This window comes from Schistocerca nitens, chromosome 8 (assembly GCF_023898315.1).
Source record: "Schistocerca nitens isolate TAMUIC-IGC-003100 chromosome 8, iqSchNite1.1, whole genome shotgun sequence".
Lineage (NCBI taxonomy): Eukaryota > Metazoa > Arthropoda > Insecta > Orthoptera > Acrididae > Schistocerca > Schistocerca nitens.
In genome coordinates this window covers 22,233,984-22,253,898 of record NC_064621.1, presented here as the reverse complement: position 1 = coordinate 22,253,898, position 19,915 = coordinate 22,233,984, and the positions used below count along the sequence as shown (strand labels likewise).

General features: G+C 38.3%; 1 protein-coding gene across 1 annotated transcript in view; it reads left to right on the top strand.

The window, feature by feature from the left end:
* LOC126198519 (fibrillin-2-like) overlaps positions 1-19,915 on the top strand; it is a 732,236-nt gene that overhangs the window by 607,098 nt on the left and 105,223 nt on the right. Inside the window, exons 41-46 of the mRNA XM_049934905.1 lie at positions 9,401-9,520; positions 11,262-11,441; positions 11,679-11,791; positions 12,943-13,075; positions 17,767-18,015; positions 18,546-18,749. Of these exons, the coding sequence (XP_049790862.1) occupies positions 9,401-9,520; positions 11,262-11,441; positions 11,679-11,791; positions 12,943-13,075; positions 17,767-18,015; positions 18,546-18,749 (999 nt within the window). The remainder of the gene's footprint in view (positions 1-9,400; positions 9,521-11,261; positions 11,442-11,678; positions 11,792-12,942; positions 13,076-17,766; positions 18,016-18,545; positions 18,750-19,915) is intronic.

Here is a 19,915-nt window from a genome sequence, read left to right as displayed (position 1 = left end):
CAGGGCAATCCCATGGCCAAATGGAGTGCGTGGCACCATGGTGTGTTGTTGACCTACACAACTTTAGTAATTTTGGTCCCTACTGGCATCAGCTATCTAGGGTTAAAATTTCATGTCACCAATTTTCTTCACCCTGTAGATTCAAAATATTTAAAATGTGAAATTCTTAAATTTGTACCTGATTAATCACAAGTTGTGTAAAGTCAGATTTCTTTAAAACGAACATAGTCATTAGTTGTAAAATAATTAAAAAAACATATCTATAGTACACTTGTGGCAACATTCAGTGGAATATATCATTTTGTCATATCCACATTGCATCATACAGACCCATGTATTATTATTAGATATATTATCCGACATTACTTCATTTTTTTAAATTAATTGTATTACATCTTTTAGACAATATCTGTGTTACATTTTAATACTGCATGATATTAGTGCCTTTCCTCTCCCCCCCCCCCCCTCCCCTCCGTTCCCCCTTCGCCCTTCCCCCTCACACCTTCCATCCTTTACTGGATTTACTAAAATGCTGGATGCCACTGAATGTTGTCACAACTGCACTACAATGTTGTTCCTTATATTTTACAGCAAATGTCTATGTTCTTTTTAAAGAGATTTGACTTTTCACAACTTGTGATTAATTAGGTAAAACTTCGTAAATTTTAAATTTTAGGTTTCATCAGTCCGTCTATATTATCTACTTATTCAGTACAATTTTAAGATTTTTAAATGTTTGCAATCTGTGTTATCTACTTAAATATGATCATAACCAGTAATAAAATGTGACTAACTGCCACTAGGACTGTTACAATAAATGCTTTAAAAGTTTATACAGTTGTGGCATCTCTCATGACAATATGTCAGCCATTATTAATATGTGGGCAGTAAATTGTGGCATGAGTCTCTTGGTTTAGCACCACAAATTATTCATACAGCCTTTGCTGTGACTTTCAGGGCTTGCCTGTGTTGTGGCACACAATACTTTGGTTCCATAGTTTATACTAGATGAGACTAATGGATGATAAGCAGTCCACACTACATGTGTGTGATTGTAATACTTGCTAAAAGTATTTATTACAAATTTTTTTTTTTTTTGCCAGTTTGCTTGCTAGAAAGTGCAGATGCATACCCCACTGACGTGCGTCTTGTATTGTTATTCCCAGGAATTTTACACAGTTCCCTTTAGTGGCAGTATCATTTACAATGCATAATTGTTTTCAATCTCTGACTGTCTTATGGAGTTGAAATCCATCACTGCTGTTCCCTTGCTGCTGAGACTGAGACGAGTCTCATTGAAACTCTAAACTATTTCATTTCTAATACAGGTGCATGATATTTCTTATTAGTAATAATATATGTGCTTGCATACAGTAAATATAACATCAGCATACAGAATTATCTTTGAATTTGGGCAGCAGTATTTTATTTCATTTACATAAATTAAGAAAAGAAGGGGTCTCCGTACTGAGCTCTGTGCACTGTGGAAACATGTATTTCAAATCAGTAATGCTAGATCTGTGTGTGCCAATGCCCATTTTTAATAGTACCGTTTGGTTTCTCTTTATTAGATAAAATTTTATTAGACCATGAACAAGGCCGCTGATGCCTATGTTCTATAATTTCTCTATGAGTATTGATATACTCACTTTGTCAAGTGCATTTTTCACGCTCAAGGAATATGCCTGTAACATATTTCTTGTTCTCTATAGCAGTTATTATGTCATCAATAAATTGTGTGGCAATTGACAAAGTTCATCTGTAAAACCATTCTGAATTTCAAAGATTAACTATATTTATTTGAAAATTTTATAATTTTGTCATATATGACCTTTTCTGTAATCTTATGAAGAAGGTAGTTGCTACTCATCATTTAGCGGAGATGATGAGTCGCAGACAGGCGCAACAAAAAGACTGTCAGTAAGTGAGCTTTTGACCAACAAGACCTTCGTTGGACATAGACGAAACACACCCACCCACCCGCCCACACACACACACACACACACACACACACACACACACACACACACACACACACACTGACACAAATGTAACTCACACATACATGACTACAGTCTTTGGCTGTTGAGACCATACTCCACACTTTTGAAAAGACAGGCAAGACAGAAATTAGTCTATATTTTTCCATTTTAAGCCCTTTTTAGACTATTTTCAGTGGGTCAAGAGAACTTCCTGATCTTAACATTCTATTAAATGGAAGAGAAAAGGCGTCTGGATAGGTTTTCAATGTAGGACTTTAGACCCCATATATCCTGCAGATTTACAGTTTGGTAATGTCTTTACTATGCTTCTTATTTCACTGCTGTCAGTTGGCACAAGGTAGATGCTGTATGTGATAGTATCCTATCAAGTTCCAAAATGTTTTTTGTTTGCAAAAATTCTTATTTACTAATACGAACATGTAAAATTGATCAGAAACAACAATGAAACTATATAATTGCAGTAAATTATAAATTGTTTTTGAAATATTGTGGGCTGTGTTCCATCCTACAACAACCCATTTCACTTCTTTAATTCTCTTAGATGTAATTTTGTTTGTCAAATTATTTGTAATTGTTGTTGTGGTCTCCAGACCAAAGACTAGTGTTGTGCAGCACTCCACCCCAGTTAATTCTGTGCAAGCCTCTTTGCATATCTACTGCAACCTACATCCCCTTTGAACCTGCTTATTGTATTCACACCTTGATCTTCCCTCTACAACTTTTACTCACCACATATCCCTACAGTATCAAATTAACTATTCATTGATGCTACAGTATGTGTCCTGTCAACCAAACTCTTCTTTTAGTCAAGTTGTGTCATAAATTTATTTTCCTCATTAGTTACTCAATCTACCCATCCAATCTTGAGCATTCTTGTATAGAACCACATTCCAAATGTTGCTATTCTCTTCATATCAGAACTGCCTGTTGTCCACATTTCAGTTCTGTGCAAGGCTACACTTCAAGTACCTTCAGAAAAGACTTCCTAAAATTTAGTTTATATTAGATGTTAACAAATTTCTCTTTTTCAGAAATGACTTTCTTGCCATTTGCAATGTGCATTTTATATCCTCTCTACTTCAGCTACCATCAGTTATTTTGCCACCAAAATAACTAAAATCATCCACTTCTTTTAGTGTCTCATTTCCTAACCTACTTCCTGATTTAATTCAACTACATTCATTTTCCCTTGTTTTACCTTAGCAGATGTCCATTATATATCCTCCTTTCAAGACACTGTTCATTACATTCAGCTGCCCTCCCAAAACCCTTGCTGTCTCTGATAGAGTTACAATCTCATCAGCAAACCTCAGAGTTTTTATTTCTTCTCCCTGAACCTTAATTCAATTTCCAAATTTCTTCTTAGTTTCCTTACTACTTGCTCAATGTACAAATTGAAAAAAAAAACACCAGGTGTAGGCTGTAGCTCTTCATCAAGTTACTTCCATTAGGAATGTGGAATGCACTCAACAACTGTGATATGACTTTCAAATCAGTCAGCCTTCCTTTTCAGGCTTTATTAAAGCAAATCTAGATTACAGCTAGTGCCTAACCATTATCAATGCGCTTTAGTTTAAGGCTACGAATGAATTGTGACAGAAGTCTGAACAACAGGCGACTGACGTACTGGGACATTTATTGAAATTATGAAATAATGCATTGATAATGGCTAGGCACTAGCCAAAATCTAGATTTGTTTTAATAAACCCTGAAAGGGAAGGATGACTGATTGCTTTGCTCCATCATTGTGGAAAGCTACAACTCTGTCTCACTCTCTCCTCAAACACTGTTTGCCTTTCATGTCCTTTGAAACTGATGATTGCCCTCTTGTTTCTGTACAAGTCATAGTAATCTTTTGCTCCCTGTATTTAACCCCACTACCTTTAAAATTTCAAAGAATAGTGTCTAGTTAACACTGTCAAAAACTTTCTCTAAATTTACAAATTCATGTGCTTGATGAAAGATCCATATGTAAAGACTGGAAAGTTGCACAGGATTTGCAGTAAGATATTGGAACACATACTATGTTTAAACATTATGAAATATTTCAAAGAAAGTGTTCTGTTGACATATGTTATTGATAAAAATGAAAATGAGCATATGGCATCATTGGCCGGGAGGCCTCATTCGAGGAAGTTTGCCCCCCAAGTGTAAGTCTTATTTCATTCGATGTCACATTGGGCGACTTGCGGGGCAGTGATGAGGATGAAATGATGATGAGGACAACACAACACCCAGTCCGTGTGTGGAGAAAATCTCCTGCCTGGCTGGGAATCAAACCCAGGCCCATTTGCATGGGAGGCAAGCATGTTACCACCCAGCTAAGCAGGCAGACATATGTTACTGATGAATATTATAGACAGAGGAAGTATGAAATTAACTACTAAAAAGGATAGATAATGGTAGATATCTATGCATAACCCATAAGAGAAGAGTGGACAGTTTAGTTGGATATAGTCTGCAGCAATTATAAATAGTGAAACTGGCACTGAAAGGCACAAGAGACGATGATTATGACTAGAACATGCAAAACAGATTACGAAGAATATTGGGTGTAATAGTTCTGAAGAGTTTAACTCATTAGTAGAAGACAGGGATAGATGACAGACAATATTAAACCAGTCAATGGACAAATGACTTAAAAAAAATACTTTCCAAATGCAGTTCATTTATAGGTCACTCAGTTACTTTGTAGAAAATATTAAATAATTGGATAGATAAAAAATCCACTCACCAAGCAGCAGCAGGTGCAAACACACATGATAGTCACGCAAATCTGTAGTCTGTCAGAGCCAGTGACTCCTTCTTTTGGCAGAAGGGTTCAAGGTGAAGGGAGAGGGATGAAGGAAAAGGACTAGTTCTGTTTAGGAAATGGGGAGAATTATGGAAAAGTTGCCCAGAACCCCAATACAGAGGAGACTTACCAGATGGGACTGATTGTTGGGGACTGCACTGGAAGAGACATGAAAGCCTGCGTGCTTAAAGTCTGAATTCGGGGTAGTAAGCAAGACAGGGATTACTGATCAGACATCATGCAACAGTTAATAACGGAAAACTAAGTACAATATATGTGGTGGAGGTAAGGGTGGAGAAAAAGAGACAGGTAACAAAATAAAAGACATAGAAAACTATAAGAGAATGAAGAAAGGAATAGTTAGTGAAAAGAAATGCAGGGTCCAAAGAAATTGATGTAAATTAAGGGTAGGTGGGTGGTGAGAACCAAGCACATGCTGTAACGTCAGTTTCCACCTGCAGAGTTCTGTGAAACTGGTGTCGGGGAGAAGAATCCAGATGGCACGTATGGTGAAACAAACTCCATAAATTTGCACATTTCCTTAACTTTTGTATGTCTTTGTTACTGCCATCACTTGGTTAGTAGATTTTTTTATCTATCAAATTATATTACACGAATATAATAGAGGGAAACATTCCACGTGCGAAAAATATATCTAAAAACAAAGATGATGTAACTTACCAAACGAAAGCGCTGGCAAGTGGATAGACACACAAACAAACACAAACATACACACAAAATTCAAGCTTTTGCAACCAACGGTTGCTTCATCAGGAAATAGGGAAGGAGAGGCAAAGACGAAAGGATGTGGGTTTTAAGGGATAGGGTAAGGAGTCATTCCAATCCCGGGAGCGGACAGACTTACCTTAGGGGAAAAAAGGACAAGTATACACTCGCACACACACATATCCATCCTCACATACACAGACACCTTTGCTAGGGCGAAGGCATGTTTGCGAAGGGAATGTAAATAAAACTTAATGGGGTCGTTGTGGGGATGTTGTGAGGGTGATATGGTATTAGAAGGTGGAAAGTGTAACATGAGGCTGAAATGAAAACGAAAATAAAAATATATGGGGAGAGATAAAGGTGAACTAGGAAGCAACTGAAGATCTGGTGTGAAAAAAGTCGAAAAAGTGTTGGTTAAAGTTGAGCTATGTTGGTCCTGTGGTGAACTTGGGTTGGTAAACAACAATGCACACAAAGGTTAGGTGGTTGTATTGCCGCCAAAACACGTTAAAGGGTGGAGAAATTTGGGAAAATTTCGAAACAACTGCGTGTAAATGTATTAAAAGGAGTGGTTTTGTGGTGGCAGATTATGAAAATGAGGCTAACAATTGTCTGACGAAGAAATAATGACGTTAAAACCTTTGGGAAGTGTCTAAAAATGATCAGTGATGTGGGAAAAATGGAAATGGAAATAAAGCAAAAGTTGTTAGAACTAGCCGAAATGGTTGTTTAATAGGGAACTGTTTGTGGACTGGAAACGGTGGATTTTATAGCAGCGGTAGTGTTGAAAGCGGAAAAAAAATTTTTGGTTATGGTTTGGAAGTGGGTTACGTATTATTGAGTATATATAGGCAGGATAAATTTGTATGGTAGATTACAGTAAAAAAGAGAAGGTGAATACAAAGTGAAACTACTTGTAAAAACAGAAAGAGAAAGTAAGATGACAGAAAAGATTTCGAAATGCAACAGTGACAATAACAAACGTAATTGTTGGGTTCAAATTAATGATATGAATATAATAGAGGGAAACATTCCACGTGGGAAAAATATATCTAAAAAAAAGATGATGTAACTTACCAAATGAAAGCGCTGGCATGTTGATAGACAAACAAACACAAACATACACACAAAATTCAAGTTTTCGCAACCAACGGTTGCTTCATCAGGAAAGAGGGAAGGAGAGGGAAAGACAAAAGGATGTGGGTTTTAAGGGAGAGGGTAAGGAGTCATTCCAATCCCGGGAGCGGAAAGACTTACCTTAGGGGGAAAAAAAGGACAGGTATACACTCGCACACACACACACACATATCCATCCTCATGTACACAGACACCACTATACACCATTATACTTTAAAAATCTGATTATTTTTGTTGATACAGTACTTTCTCTGAAATATGGGTTCAAGAGTTCCATCTCAAAAATAAAGAAATAATAACTCTGGCTTTCTTATTTTGTTTCAGTTAAATTAACTTGTTTATGTCGTATGAAGCTTTCCACTGTCACTATATGATGAGCATGAGATCAGAAAATATAATTCTTGTGAAACACAACTGGTGCTTTACTCACACATAGTAATGAGTGCTATCGACATGAGATCTCCAATTTGATTCCATATTTTTAAATTTCTTCTGTTCTTCCTAATCTGTATAAACAATTTAAGAGACAATGTGAGCAGCTCTCTCAGATTGTTTGTGTGATTTACCATCTAGGAAACTTGTCAGAAGATCAGTATTCATTGCAGAACGTTTTGCATAAGATTCTGCATGATGTGAAAAGTGGCACTTGACCGTGAGCCATAAAAAATGTGAGGTCATTCACATGCATGCTAAATAATTCCGTTACATTTTGTTTACATGATAATCATACAAATTTAAAGGTTATTGTTTCAACTAAATACCTAGAGATTACACTTACAAACAACTTGAATTGGAACCAATACAGAGAAAATGTTGCTGCAAAGGCAAATGAAAGACTGTGTTTTATTGCCTGAACGCTTAAAAGATGCAATGGATCTACTAAAGAGACTGCCTATACTAAGCTTGTCTGTTGTCTTCTGGAGTATTGCTGCATTGTGTGGGATCCTCACCAGATAGGGTTGATGGAGGACTTCAAAGTAGGGCAACTCATTTTGTATTATTGCGAAATAGGGGAGAGAGTATCACAGACATGATAAGTGAATTGGGGTTGTAATCATTAAAATGAAGGTGTTTTTCCTTTGCGATGACATCTTTTCGTGAAATTCCAGTCACCATGTTTGTCTAAGTAATGTGAAAATATTTTTCTGACTCCCATCTAAATACAAATAAATGACCATCGTGATAAAATCAGACAAATCAAAGCTTTCACAGTAAGAATTATATGTTCATTTTTCCCATGTGCTGTTCGAGAGTGGAATGATCAAGAAGTAGTCTGAAAGTGGTTCTGTGAATCCTCTGTCAAGGGCTTGAGTGTGAATTGCAGAGTAATCATGTAAACATAGATGTAGGCTCCCCCAAGTTTTTCCATTCTTCTGTAAATAATTTGTGTCAGTATTATGCAAGCATGACTCATTAAACTGATTATTCGATACTATTCACACTTGTCTGCACCTTCTTTCTTTGAAATTTGATTTATTATATTATTCTTGAAATATGAGGAGGTTTCTCCTGTCTCTTATATCTTGCACATCTGGTGGAACAGTTTTGTCACAGCTGGATCTCCCAAGGATCTCAGTAATTCTCAGGGAATGTTGTCTACTCCAGGGGACTTGTTTCCACTTAGGTCCTTCAGTGCTCTGTCAAATTCTTCTTGCCGTATCATATCTCCCATCTCATTTACACCAATTTCCTCCTCTCCTTCTAGAATATTGTCCTCAAGCTAGCTCCTCTTGTATAGACACTTCATATATTCCTTACAGCTTTCACTTCTTTGTTTAGTACCAGATTGCCAACTGAGTTCTTGATACTCATACAGCTGCTTCTCTTTTCTCCAATGAACTCTTAATTTGCTGTAGACAATATCTGTATTACCTCTACAAATGCATGTTTCTCCAACCTTACATTTGTCCTGTAGCCATCCCTGCTTACCCATTTTGCATTTTTTATCATGCATTTTTTGCATGCTTGTGCTCCCTTTCACCTGTTGCAAGTTATTATGAATGAATAGCAATATTAAGAAATAGAAAATATAATAATAAGAAAGTTCATCTATTATTATTATATGTTTCAGCCTCTGATAATTACTGATTTCGACATATTACCAACTCATAATCATCAGATGATCTGCTTGAAAATAAAGAAAAAGGGAAATAGTAAAATACTGGGGAACTATATCACAAATGAAACTAACTTCTATGCGTACTTATATATGTTACAAGGTAACTCGTCAACTAAATAAGCCCATAGCGACACCCATAATGGCAATGTGAGCGCCTCTCCAGGCTTGTACAGTTGACTGAAGTAAGTATAAAAGTGAGTTTGACTTGTAATGTAGCTTCCCAGTATTTTACTATTCCCCATATCCTTAATTTTAAGCTGATTATTTGATAATGACTTCTTAATAAGTTAAAACCTGAAACAATACCATTTGAATGACCTGAGGCTGAAATACATTTAAAAAAGTCTTTCCAGATGGGCGGCATGTTTTGCTAAACAGTGTGCCTAATCAGTAACCATCTACCATCTTTTCAGTAGTGTATTTTGTTTGATTCTCTTCCAGCATTCATTTGTGAATAAAATATGCTATTGAAAAGACAGTAGATAGATTTTATTGTTAAGTTGTCCATCCTCTCACCATCTCAGTTTTGCCAAGAATAGCCACTATACGTACCATGAATATTATCAAAGTATATTAATTACCTAAATCTCAAGAGTAACAGTTTTCTGCTGGTTGTAGAAATGTTCACAGGTCATTGTTCAGCTGCCCGGATGACACTCATCACTGCAAAACAGTGTTGTTGCTCAATGGGAGCAGCCTGGGGGAAATACTGTGAACCATGTCCACCTAAAGGCTCTGGTAAGTCATACTTCAGAATTAAGAGAGATCACATGAGCTATGGAATCTAAATACACCTCTATTCTCATAGAATTAATACTTGTGGACTGTCTCCAAAATCCTTACAGTAGGCACCAATCAATCTCTTTAAATGTCACTCCCACTGTCTTGTGCTAAATCATCATCAGCCTTCTATGTAAAATAACCAGGTACCTGCTGCACTTTGTTCGCTAAAGATGACATGGTTGTTTAATTTACCTTCTGGTGTCTGATTATGACTGCCAATTTACAACATGCAGCAATTTAATATAACATCTAAACTGGTTTATCTTTCAAACAATGGAAACTAGGTAGCAATATCAACAATGTAGGAAAAGGTAGATTGCTAAATATCATAAAGATGACACGTTAAGTTGCAGACAGGCACAATTAAGAGACACTTACACGTAAGCTTTCATCCAGAGCCTTCAGGTATGAGCTGCTGGAGTTGGCAGTCACGTGTGCATGGGGTATGCTTTCTTGTGTTAATGAATGGTGTTTGTTTCTCTTTTTCTGGTGAAGGATGTTGTCAAAATCTGACGTGTAAGTGTCTTTTGATTGTGCGTGTCTGCAACTTAACGTGTTATCTTTACCATAAGTAGCAATCTCTCTTTTCCTTGTTTATCTTTCAAGTTTTTCCCGTTCTGTACACATTTCCATTTTTCAGAAACTGCTAATTAATCAGTTCCACATAATACTTTCCTGTATAAAATAAGAAGAATAGTCTTCAGGTCTTGTTTCTTCACACTACCTCATGGTAAAGCTTTTAATGCTAAAGTTAGATTTGTATAATGCATACAGTTTAAAATGATATCATCTATGATGTAACTGGATATTTGTTGTTGTTGTTGTTGTTGTGGTCTTCAGTCCAGCTCTCCATGCAACTCTATCCCGTGCAAGCTTCTTCATCTCCCAGTACCTTCTGCAACCTACATCCTTCCGAATCTGCTTAGTGTACTCATATCTGTCTCCCTCTACGATTTTTACCCTCCATGCTGCCATCCAATATTAAATTGGTGTATATAAGAATATACAGCCTACAGTTGCAGGTTAACTTTATCATTTATCTAGGTTTCAACATTAGTAATTACGTCTTCTTCAGAACATAAAATATTATTTAAATGTTTGCCTAAAACAGGCCATGGCCCAAGTCAACTTTATAAAACTTGATGCATAACCATAAGGTTTTGTCGTGTGACTAGAGACTCTAGTCACACGACGAGGCCCATACAATGGGCTTAAAGTGAATTTGCTACAGCTTGTTTAATAGAAGTGACAAAACCTTATGGTTATGCATCAAGTTTTATGAAGTTGAATTAGGACATGGCCTGTTTTAGGCAAACATTTAAATAATATTTTATGTTCTGAAGAAGACGTTATTACTAACGTTGAAACCTAGGTAAACGATAAAGTTAACCTGCAACTGTAGGCTGTATATTCTTATATAAACAATATCAGTTGCTGTCGCTGCATTAAAATGTTAAAAATTATTAAATTGGTGATCCCTTGATGCCTCAGAACATGTCCTACCAACAGATCCCTTCTTCTAGTCAATTGGATACTTATACAAAGTAAATTTACTCCTAGAATTCTGGAAGTCATTATACATCAACATTAATTGTTCCTTAATTTTTCACTGATGTTGTAAAAACTGTATCCAAGCATTCTTAGTAGCCATTGTCAATTACTGTTTGTCACCATTAAAAATCTTGCCTTTCCGTAGATGAGTTCCGGCGTATGTGTCCTGAAGGTCCCGGACGCTTGGATTCAGGTGAAGATCTTAACGAGTGTTCATTTATGCCCAATGCCTGTGAAGGAGGGGAATGTATAAATACAGATGGATCTTTCCGTTGTGAATGCCCCGCTGGTTTTGTATTGGACGAAACTGGAAGAAAGTGCATAGGTGAATTTTGGAAATGCAATCATTTTGAAGTTTAAAACTTTCAAACCATCACATTAATTTTTTATTCTACCTGTTTATACTGTATATGCATATGTATCTTGAGACAGGCCATTTGTTGCAATAATTCATGAGCAGTAACTTTGTTTGCTAAAAGAAAAACGAATCAGTTTTACATTTTATGGGAGTAATACTAATTTTGGGACAGAAAATAACTGTGATGCTTCTTTTCCTCTGCAGATGAAAATGAATGTCTCACTTCAAGCAGTATTTGTGGAAATGGCACATGTTCAAATGTGGAAGGAGGATTTGAGTGTTCTTGCAGTGATGGGTTTGCCCCAGGACCAATGCAGGTTGGATTTGTATTTCCTACATTATGTTAGTTAGCTAAGTACTGTATTTTTAGCAAAATATAGCATTTTGCTTTCTTGCTATTTAGCCTGTCATCTGTGTCTTAATAAGAAAGGGCTTTATTAATTGTCTACGTTTTCTCTATTGTTTATTCCTCTTTTCCTCCAGTAATTTGTATGCCTTATTAACTGAAACATTATAAATGAAATGTTCTAACATTATGTTGTCTTATTGAACTTAGTAATGATTACCAGTACTGTTAAAATTTCAAGGCTTCCAGATCTATTAAAACAAACAAAAGACATTCTCAGTTTGATCTTATATAGTTAAACAGAAATGCAGTGCAGCACTGGCCCTGCTTACTAGACTGTTCATTGTTGCTCACCAATTGTCATCTGTTGTTTCGAAACTATTGCTTGCATTAGCTTATTTGTTATTTCTTTATTATGTAATTGTTGCATATCCGTCTGTTTGTCATTGTATCTGCTCACAATGGGCAACAATTTGTGCATAATTGGCCAGCAATCTGTACTTGGGGCCAGTTTCTTGTGCACCACCCTGTTTAAAATTATGTATGATATGAATTGCAGTTGTAAGGCAACCAATCACTCTTTGCGCAGTGTGCAGCTTCCGTAAGTCACTAATGTACTACATCAAGACTAAAAAAGTCATTGTGTTGAAAGAAAACAGTTATAAAGATAAGATAAAATAAAATTCTGGCCAGTGCATAAAACTAAAACTAGAATGAAAGACAATCTCACAGTTCACATCTCGAGCACACTTTCTTCAATCGTGCATATGAGTGTTCTTCTTTTGTGTGCAATTCATCATCTTTGGTGATTCAGAAATGTGTACAGCATGCAGTTCATCTCTGCTGTCGGGCTGGTCTCATTGTCACCAGGCTGGCCTGTGTAATCCTTGGGCAATGTAGTTTTTCTTTTTTTTCAGATTTTTTATTTTCTACATTTCAAACTTTGTTTTCCTAATTTCTGAATTGTCAGATGAGAATTCTCATGGCAGATCTGTGCAATATTTAAACAGCTTTGTCTTTTGTCTGAGTATTGGTCTGTTTACTATGGCAATCTAATTGTCAGCCTTAAAGTATTTTATGCAGTAAAAGAAATGTAAAACAATATTGGATTTCTTTCTGTAGGTATGTGAAGATGTAAATGAATGCTTAGAAATGGGCAGTCAGTGTGCATTTCGCTGTCACAATGTTCCAGGCTCATTCCGTTGCATTTGTCCTTATGGATACACATTGGCACCAGATGGAAGACACTGTCAAGGTAAGGCATTTTCTTGTAAGAAGAAAACTCAGTACTATGTAAGTGCATGTCATACTTAATAAGTTTTTGAAACTTGTTTGGAATTCATTGAAATAATATGTTTTCCAACATGAGTATGTTATGTGCTGTTAATTACACTCAGAATATTAGTGATAATGGGACTATATAAGTGATACGCCAATCTTGCGCAGGGAGAAATAAATACTCCCCCCCCCCCCCCTCTCTCTCTCTCTCTCTCTCTCTCTCTCTCTCTCTGTGTGTGTGTGTGTGTGTGTGTGTGTGTGTGTGTGTGTGTGTCTTCATTAATATTTCATTTTTACCTATCACATACTGTTTGAAACATAAAACACACTGGTATTTCAATTTTCTTCTTCTTCTTCGTCTGTGACTGCTATTATATTCCGTTCATCATAAGAATAAATTTGATGTTTACATTACACCATGTATTCCTCCACATTTGTTTCAACCTTATTGGATATCATTTCATGTGGAGTGGAAGCCGAGCTACGTCCAGTACAGTCAACTATGATAATAAGAATACGTTTTATGCTGTGTTACATGCACATAGACTGAGCTATAATGTGGGATAACAGCTTTACTTGTGCATTAGACTTGGACACCACTAGCCAACCAGCTGGTCCAACTAACCTGCAACGATGTGTGCAGTTGCAGTTCAGGTGTAAAAAGAGAGAAGCAAGAAACAATATAGCTTCGAATGTCATTTAATTTTTAAAGAGAATGAAATAATATTTGGCAAAACTCCTGCAATACTGCATGCTTCTTAGGTGACCAGATGGAAAGCATAAAATGCTCTCATTCTCACCTAACATAGTATTCTAAATACAAACAAGAGTGATGAAAATTCCTAACTTAAACACAGGATAATTTTTGTGAGTGAGCTATGTGTGATGCAAAAGCATACTGCAGTGATTTCACCATACTGTTTGAATACTGAAGCCAATGAAGATATTAATTACAGTCAGTCATTCGGTAAACTCTCAGCTCCTTCCTTATCCAAATCTAAGAAATACGCTTCAGTTGTGGAACTGTCATCTGCTATGTTGATAATGAGTCGATCAGCAACAGAATCTACAAAGCCAACCAGGCATCGTATTTTCTCCTCTTCTTTTATGGTGTGCCATTCTGGATCCCGCCAGTGTTCAGCAGTGATGAGTGCAAAAGCTGCATGAGTTAGTTCCAATATGTCTGGCAGCTTAACAGTCTTGATATTTCTCAGGCTAAATCTCTTAACTTGGCTCCAGATCTGTTCTGTTGGGTTTATGTAAAAATGCAGCATGTGTATGGTGTGCTTGATGCTGTGAAAATGATTGTTTTTGTTGTTGCTATGACGCTTATCACTCTGGTTCATGTGGGACTACATTTGTGGTATAAGGCAATGGACATAGTCCAAATAAATAGTGTTTGGTTTTTCACTTTTGCCCTGAAAAGCTTACTGTAATGTTTTCTTATTTAAGCAACCTTTATTAACAATATTTCATAAAATATCAGTAATAAGGAATTTATATTTGAAATGAAAACAGGAATTTTGCGTGTAATATGTAATTAGAAACAAGAATACATGCATTACTCATAAAAAAGATTATGAATTTTAGAATTACAAGATGTAGGTATTTATAATTGAACGAAAAAAGAGGTGACTTAAGCGAGATGTGAACCAGCAATCTATGAACTACACCAGGTTGTCAAGCTACTACGCTACCAAGTCTGCTATGCATCCAAAGAGTTTTTTGTATCTCAACTGTATCAAATGCCATCTCTGAACACTTCAAAGCTGATCTTTTCTGTAAATGTACAAGAAACATGAAGAACAATCTACACTCCTGGAAATGGAAAAAAGAACACATTGACACCGGTGTGTCAGACCCACCATACTTGCTCCAGACACTGCGAGAGGGCTGTACAAGCAATGATCACACGCACGGCACAGCGGACACACCAGGAACCGCGGTGTTGGCCGTCGAATGGCGCTAGCTGCGCAGCATTTGTGCACCGCCGCCGTCAGTGTCAGCCAGTTTGCCGTGGCATACGGAGCTCCATCGCAGTCTTTAACACTGGTAGCATGCCGCGACAGCGTGGACGTGACCCGTATGTGCAGTTGACGGACTTTGAGCGAGGGCGTATAGTGGGCATGCGGGAGGCCGGGTGGACGTACCACCGAATTGCTCAACACGTGGGGCGTGAGGTCTCCACAGTACATCGATGTTGTCGCCAGTGGTCGGCGGAAGGTGCACGTGCCCGTCGACCTGGGACCGGACCGCAGCGACGCACGGATGCACGCCAAGACCGTAGGATCCTACGCAGTGCCGTAGGGGACCGCACCGCCACTTCCCAGCAAATTAGGGGCACTGTTGCTCCTGGGGTATCGGCGAGGACCATTCGCAACCGTCTCCATGAAGCTGGGCTACGGTCCCGCACACCGTTAGGCCGTCTTCCGCTCACGCCCCAACATCGTGAAGCCCGCCTCCAGTGGTGTCGCGACAGGCGTGAATGGAGGGACGAATGGAGACGTGTCGTCTTCAGCGATGAGAGTCGCTTCTGCCTTGGTGCCAATGATGGTCGTATGTGTGTTTGGCGCCGTGCAGGTGAGCGCCACAATCAGGACTGCATACGACCGAGGCACACAGGGCCAACACCCGGCATCATGGTGTGGGGAGCGATCTCCTACACTGGCCGTACACCACTGGTGATCGTCGAGGGGACACTGAATAGTGCACGGTACATCCAAACCGTCATCGAACCCATCGTTCTACCATTCCTATACCGGCAAGGGAACTTGCTGTTCCAACAGGACAATGCACGTCCGCATGTTTCCCGTGCCACCCAACGTGCTCTAGAAGGTGTAAGTCAACTACCCTGGCCAGCAAGATCTCCGGATCTGTCCCCCATTGAGCATGTTTGGGACTGGATGAAGCGTCGTCTCACGCGGTCTGCACGTCCAGCACGAACGCTGGTCCAACTGAGGCGCAGGGGTGGAAATGGCATGGCAAGCCGTTCCACAGGACTACATCCAGCATCTCTACGATCGTCTCCATTGGAGAATAGCAGCCTGCATTGCTGCGAAAGGTGGATATACACTGTACTAGTGCCGACATTGTGCATGCTCTGTTGCCTGTGTCTATGTGCCTGTGGTTCTGTCAGTGTGATCATGTGATGTATCTGACCCCAGGAATGTGTCAATAAAGTTTCCCCTTCCTGGGACAATGAATTCACGGTGTTCTTATTTCAATTTCCAGGAGTGTATTTCCTGGCACTTTTTAACCGTGTTCCACACATGTGTTTCACTACGGAACAGGAACCAACTTCAGCCATTTCCATACTGTGTATTAATGGCGGGACAATCAGGGCACGACAGTACAGAGACTGTAACTGTACACAATTGTTGAAATAAAACTATGTAGCTAAAGCACAATTACGAAAAACATTGATGGCTGTTAATAAATTATAAAATCTTAAAGTTTCATTTAATGCAACTTAGTAATAGTATATTTAATACATTTATTTATTTAATTGTGTCAGAAACACACACTATAGCTTACAAGTTGTACAAAATGTTCCAAAACATGGTACTACAAGCATTACAGTTACAATTAAATGCGGCATGACCAGTATGCAGCAACTCGGCACGCTTCCTCGGTGGCATCGATGACATTCTGTGGCGTGCATGACATTGGGCGTAGGCTCCAGACAAGAAGATGACTCACTGTCTGTTCTTCACCACATTCACATGCTGTGGAGTTGCGTGCAAATCCCCACTTTTTCAAGTTTGTCTTCGTTCTTCAACTCTCGAATGCAGCCTGTTGACGGTCTTCCGTACTGACCAGCTTTCTCCGTGACCTGACGGCAGGCTTTCGGTCGGGATCATCCACCCTGCAAGGTGGCCGGATCTCGAAAGCCACGAGTTGACTCTGAAGTTTGAAGGTGGTTCGGTAAGGCTTTCAGTCGAATGGAGAAAGCTTTTCCTCGACTCGAGCCTCGGTACTGCTGGCGGGTACCTGCCAAGTGGGTGGCTCTTCAGATTCAGTGCCTTACACTTTTTCAGTCCAGATGCACAATCACGACATGTCTGGAGGCGACAGATGTCTGGAGGTGGGATGCCCACTTTATCAAGTGGTGTAGATCTCAAATTTCCCGTAACGAGTCTGTAGGTTTCATTCGAGGCGATATCCACTGGTTTGGTGTGACTAGATCTGCACCAGACACAGCACGCAGATTCTGCAGCTGAATAACAAAGAGCTACAGCAGAAGTTCTTAAGATACGAATATGCGTCCCCCAGGATGTACCCGATAACTTCCGGAGAATGTTGTTTCTTGCAGATACCTTCCGTTTGGTATTCGAGTACATAAACATAAGTAGGACCTACTTCCAAGAGTGTAACAATACCATTGGACTTATGCTACAGCTTCCGACCAATCATTGTGTTTGTGTTTGTTTACATCAGGTTTATTCTTATGATGAACAGAATAGAATTAACAGTAATTTATTCAATTTATAATAAAAAACTAAACTCCACAGTGAGAAATATAACGCAATAAGACATCTCCAGAGTGTATATTGACGTGAAGCTCTGGCAGATTATTAATGTTGAACTAAAAGTTAACTATGAAACCAAACATTGTATTTACATGTAATCTCATTGATGGTAACTTACTTTTATATCTGCATCTTTCAGATGTTGATGAATGTGTAACACCTGCCAACAACTGTAAATATCAATGCAAGAATTTGATTGGCACATTTATGTGCATATGCCCTGAAGGTTATCAGCAAGTTGGTATGACAGACGACTGTCGTGATGTTAATGAATGTGCCCTTAATCCGGGCATATGCAAAAATGGCAATTGTGTTAACCTGCAGGGAAGTTATCGTTGTGATTGCTATGAGGGCTATGAAAACAGCCATGACAGGAAACAGTGCATAGGTAAGAAAGATAACTAAGTAAAAGGTAGTCAGATTTACGGTTAATTGTATTTACAAAAGAAGTTCAAGTTAGCTCTCAGATTATTTAAGTGAACGTATTTCTTTGTACATGTCCACCATGATAAATGTTTCAAGACAATTCACTCACAACTTCTTGATTTAAACATGACTGAAAGATTTAAATTTTTGACCTTCTTTAAATTTGTATCTATGGATTAATAATGATATTTCAAATTTTTTCTCATGTATCTGTTATTCTAAAACAAATATTTCTACTGTCCCAAGGTTTTGTATGGCAGTGCATGACTTAGGAAATAGAAGTTTAATGAGAGCTCTTAAGATCAGTAAGCAGATGACAATTCTCCATTGGCGTTATTACGTATTCTGCACTTTTTATCTCAGTAATGGTGTTGTTTGCATTCTGTGAACAGAATATGAAGTACGGAATACACGCTGTATTTTCTATTTTTTAATGTTCAGCATGGTCTTCTTATGTCCAGCATTTCAAACAACTGTTATCTTTTCCCTAAGACCGCAGGTTAGGATATTGTTTCCGGCAGTTGGTGGGTGGTCGCTGTGCAACACATACTGATGGGCTTATGTCAGTGACACGTGCAGACTGTTGCTGTACTATGGGTGAAGCTTGGGGCCCTCTCTGTGAGCGCTGTCCACCACACGGCTCTGATGAATATCGTGACCTCTGTCTTGATCCAGGCTTCTCAGTGGATGGGCATGGTAAGCCAGCTGCAGCTTGAATGTCAATCCAGTGCCTGTTTGTTATTTCATTTTTAATATGTACTGAATACCTGTCAAATACATTGGAAGTGAATTTGTGATGTGCTACTGTGAAATGAGATGTGATGTAACTGAGATTTTTCAACATATAGCAATGCTATAAACATGTTAAGATTTCACAAGATACAAAATTGCTGGAATAAAATTTCATTTGGTACTTATTGCTGCTATTTTCTTTATATTGTCACTGTTACTGGATACATCATATTTAATTTTCTTTTTTATCAGTTTACTTGAACTTTTAAGTTTATTCAGCAGTCCCACAGATGGTAACTATAAATTTACTCATACATTCATAGTTATCACATAGGATTGATATTTGTGTTACTCTAAATATGGCCAAACCCAGTGGCATTGAATCGCCTTTATTGCTAAACTAGCATAAGGGTCAAATCCCCATTTACACTTTGCTGCTTTGTGAATGGTACATGATGAAGCATTTGTCCACATGAAAAGCAATTTAGAACTACTACACTCAAAACATGATTCTCCATATAGTCAACAATCAGAGCAGATGTTGCATCTTCTTGAAGAAGTGGTTTTCTTCTCATTTGGCAATGTTTTTCCTGGAAAATACCCCCAACTCCTTTTTTTAAGTCGAGTGGATTTTCAGCTTTGCCTGGTTTTTCCCTTATGGATGTAGTCAGAGGGGGTTACACTGTTTAAGACTACTGTGCCACACTGAGTTGGAACTAATCCACTTGGTTGCTTGGTTCAATAAACAGTAGGTGATTGCATTCAACATTGTCATGTCCAGGAGGTAGATGTATATTTTCTTATACCCCTTGACATATCTTTGCATATGAGAATAGACACTGATCATGTGTGTCAACTCCTTAGATTCTTTGAATCTAGTGAATAAAACAGTTAGTTCTAATCTTTGTTATTCCATTTTTGTTCACGTCCACATACTCCCTCATCTGTTGTAGCAAAGTTATTTCTCTGAACTGTTGGTTGAGTGGTTGGTTGGTTGATTTGGGGGAAGGGACCACACAGTGAGGTCATTGGTCCCATTGGATTAGGGAAGGATGGGGAAGGAAGTCGGCCATGCCCTGTCAACGGAACCATCCTGACATTTGCCTAAAGGTGATCTAGGAAAATCACAG